Raw genomic sequence first — 1,163 nt, forward strand, 5'->3', positions numbered from 1 at the left:
AGTTTCTAGTATTGTTTTTGTATGGATATGTAGGTTTTTTCTCCAGTTTCTAGTATTGTTTTTGTGTGTTCGTATTAATAAAAAGCTGTAGAGTTCTAGTTGTTGATTGTTGTTGTTTTTTAGAGTGGATACAGAGTAAGAAAGCTTCACCCGTTTTGCAGACTTTGCTGCTAGTACTTCAGAAACGTCACATGAAAATGTGTCAAAAACTTGTGAAAGTGATCATTAAACAAGCTTTCCACGGTGCCGATGACGAAGGGTATGTTTTAATCACACAACTTTGAAATACTTGCTTGTTTGTTCATAATAATTTTTGTTATTTATATTAATATTATATCCAAAACAGTTTCTGAGTTATTGATTTTTGTTTAATCTGTTTTCTCTCATAGCATTTGGTCGAAACATAAAAGAATAAGATATCATCAATCTATTTTGGTCTTTGTTGCTGCTTGTTCAGATACTTGTTTTCACAGTTAAATAGAAATAACACTCAAACAATTTGTACGATGAAGGTTTTGAGAGTTTAAAAATAGTGAAAAACCTTCACATTCTTCTCATCCTCTTACTGTTTTTTTAAGTTGTTGTTAAAAGTTGTAAACCAGTATATACATTTGTGAAAGTTTTTCAGAAATCTTTTGAATTTCTTTCTCACAGGCTTCCAGCACTCTTAACCAGCGATAGTGGCTCGCACTTTGCTGAAATCTTGTTAATGGTTGCTTGTGAAAAGTATCAAAAGCGTTTGTGGAATAAATACTTGAAAGGACACCTTGTGCAACTAACTAGACATTTCTTCGCTAATTTTGTTGTTCAGAAACTATTGGAGTTCGTGAAGAGCAAGGAACAGGTAGTGTTTGTTTCGTCTTTCACTCTTTATAGATAAAAAACTAAAATACACATTTTAAATAATATTACGTATTTGAAACCTTAAACTTGGAAAGCTTGAAGGGATACACTTTATTCATGATAGTACAAAATTCTGCACTCCCACTAAAGAGGGAATATACATGTAGTAGTTTAAGAGCTAACCTAAAGTCTTTAATATTTATAATGGAATGCTATCATTTTGTGTGATTTTTAAAGAATAAGTAAACCTATAATAGTAAGGAAGTTAACTTTTCTCTTTTTTTATAGACGTTATTTGTAATTCTTTGGACGGTTTCTTG

The 1,163-nt window shown here is 31.0% G+C and overlaps 1 protein-coding gene across 1 annotated transcript in view; it reads left to right on the forward strand.

Moving 5' to 3' along the window:
- Positions 1–849, forward strand: part of LOC106474086 (nucleolar protein 9-like) — a gene marked incomplete at its 3' end in the record, with an annotated part of 8,890 nt that extends 8,041 nt beyond the window's left edge. Inside the window, exons 5-6 of the mRNA XM_013934774.2 lie at positions 124–259; positions 655–849. Of these exons, the coding sequence (XP_013790228.2) occupies positions 124–259; positions 655–849 (331 nt within the window). The remainder of the gene's footprint in view (positions 1–123; positions 260–654) is intronic.
- Between the last annotated feature and the right edge of the window lie 314 nt (positions 850–1,163).

The sequence above is a fragment of the Limulus polyphemus genome, unplaced genomic scaffold (assembly GCF_000517525.1).
Source record: "Limulus polyphemus unplaced genomic scaffold, Limulus_polyphemus-2.1.2 Scaffold6804, whole genome shotgun sequence".
Lineage (NCBI taxonomy): Eukaryota > Metazoa > Arthropoda > Merostomata > Xiphosura > Limulidae > Limulus > Limulus polyphemus.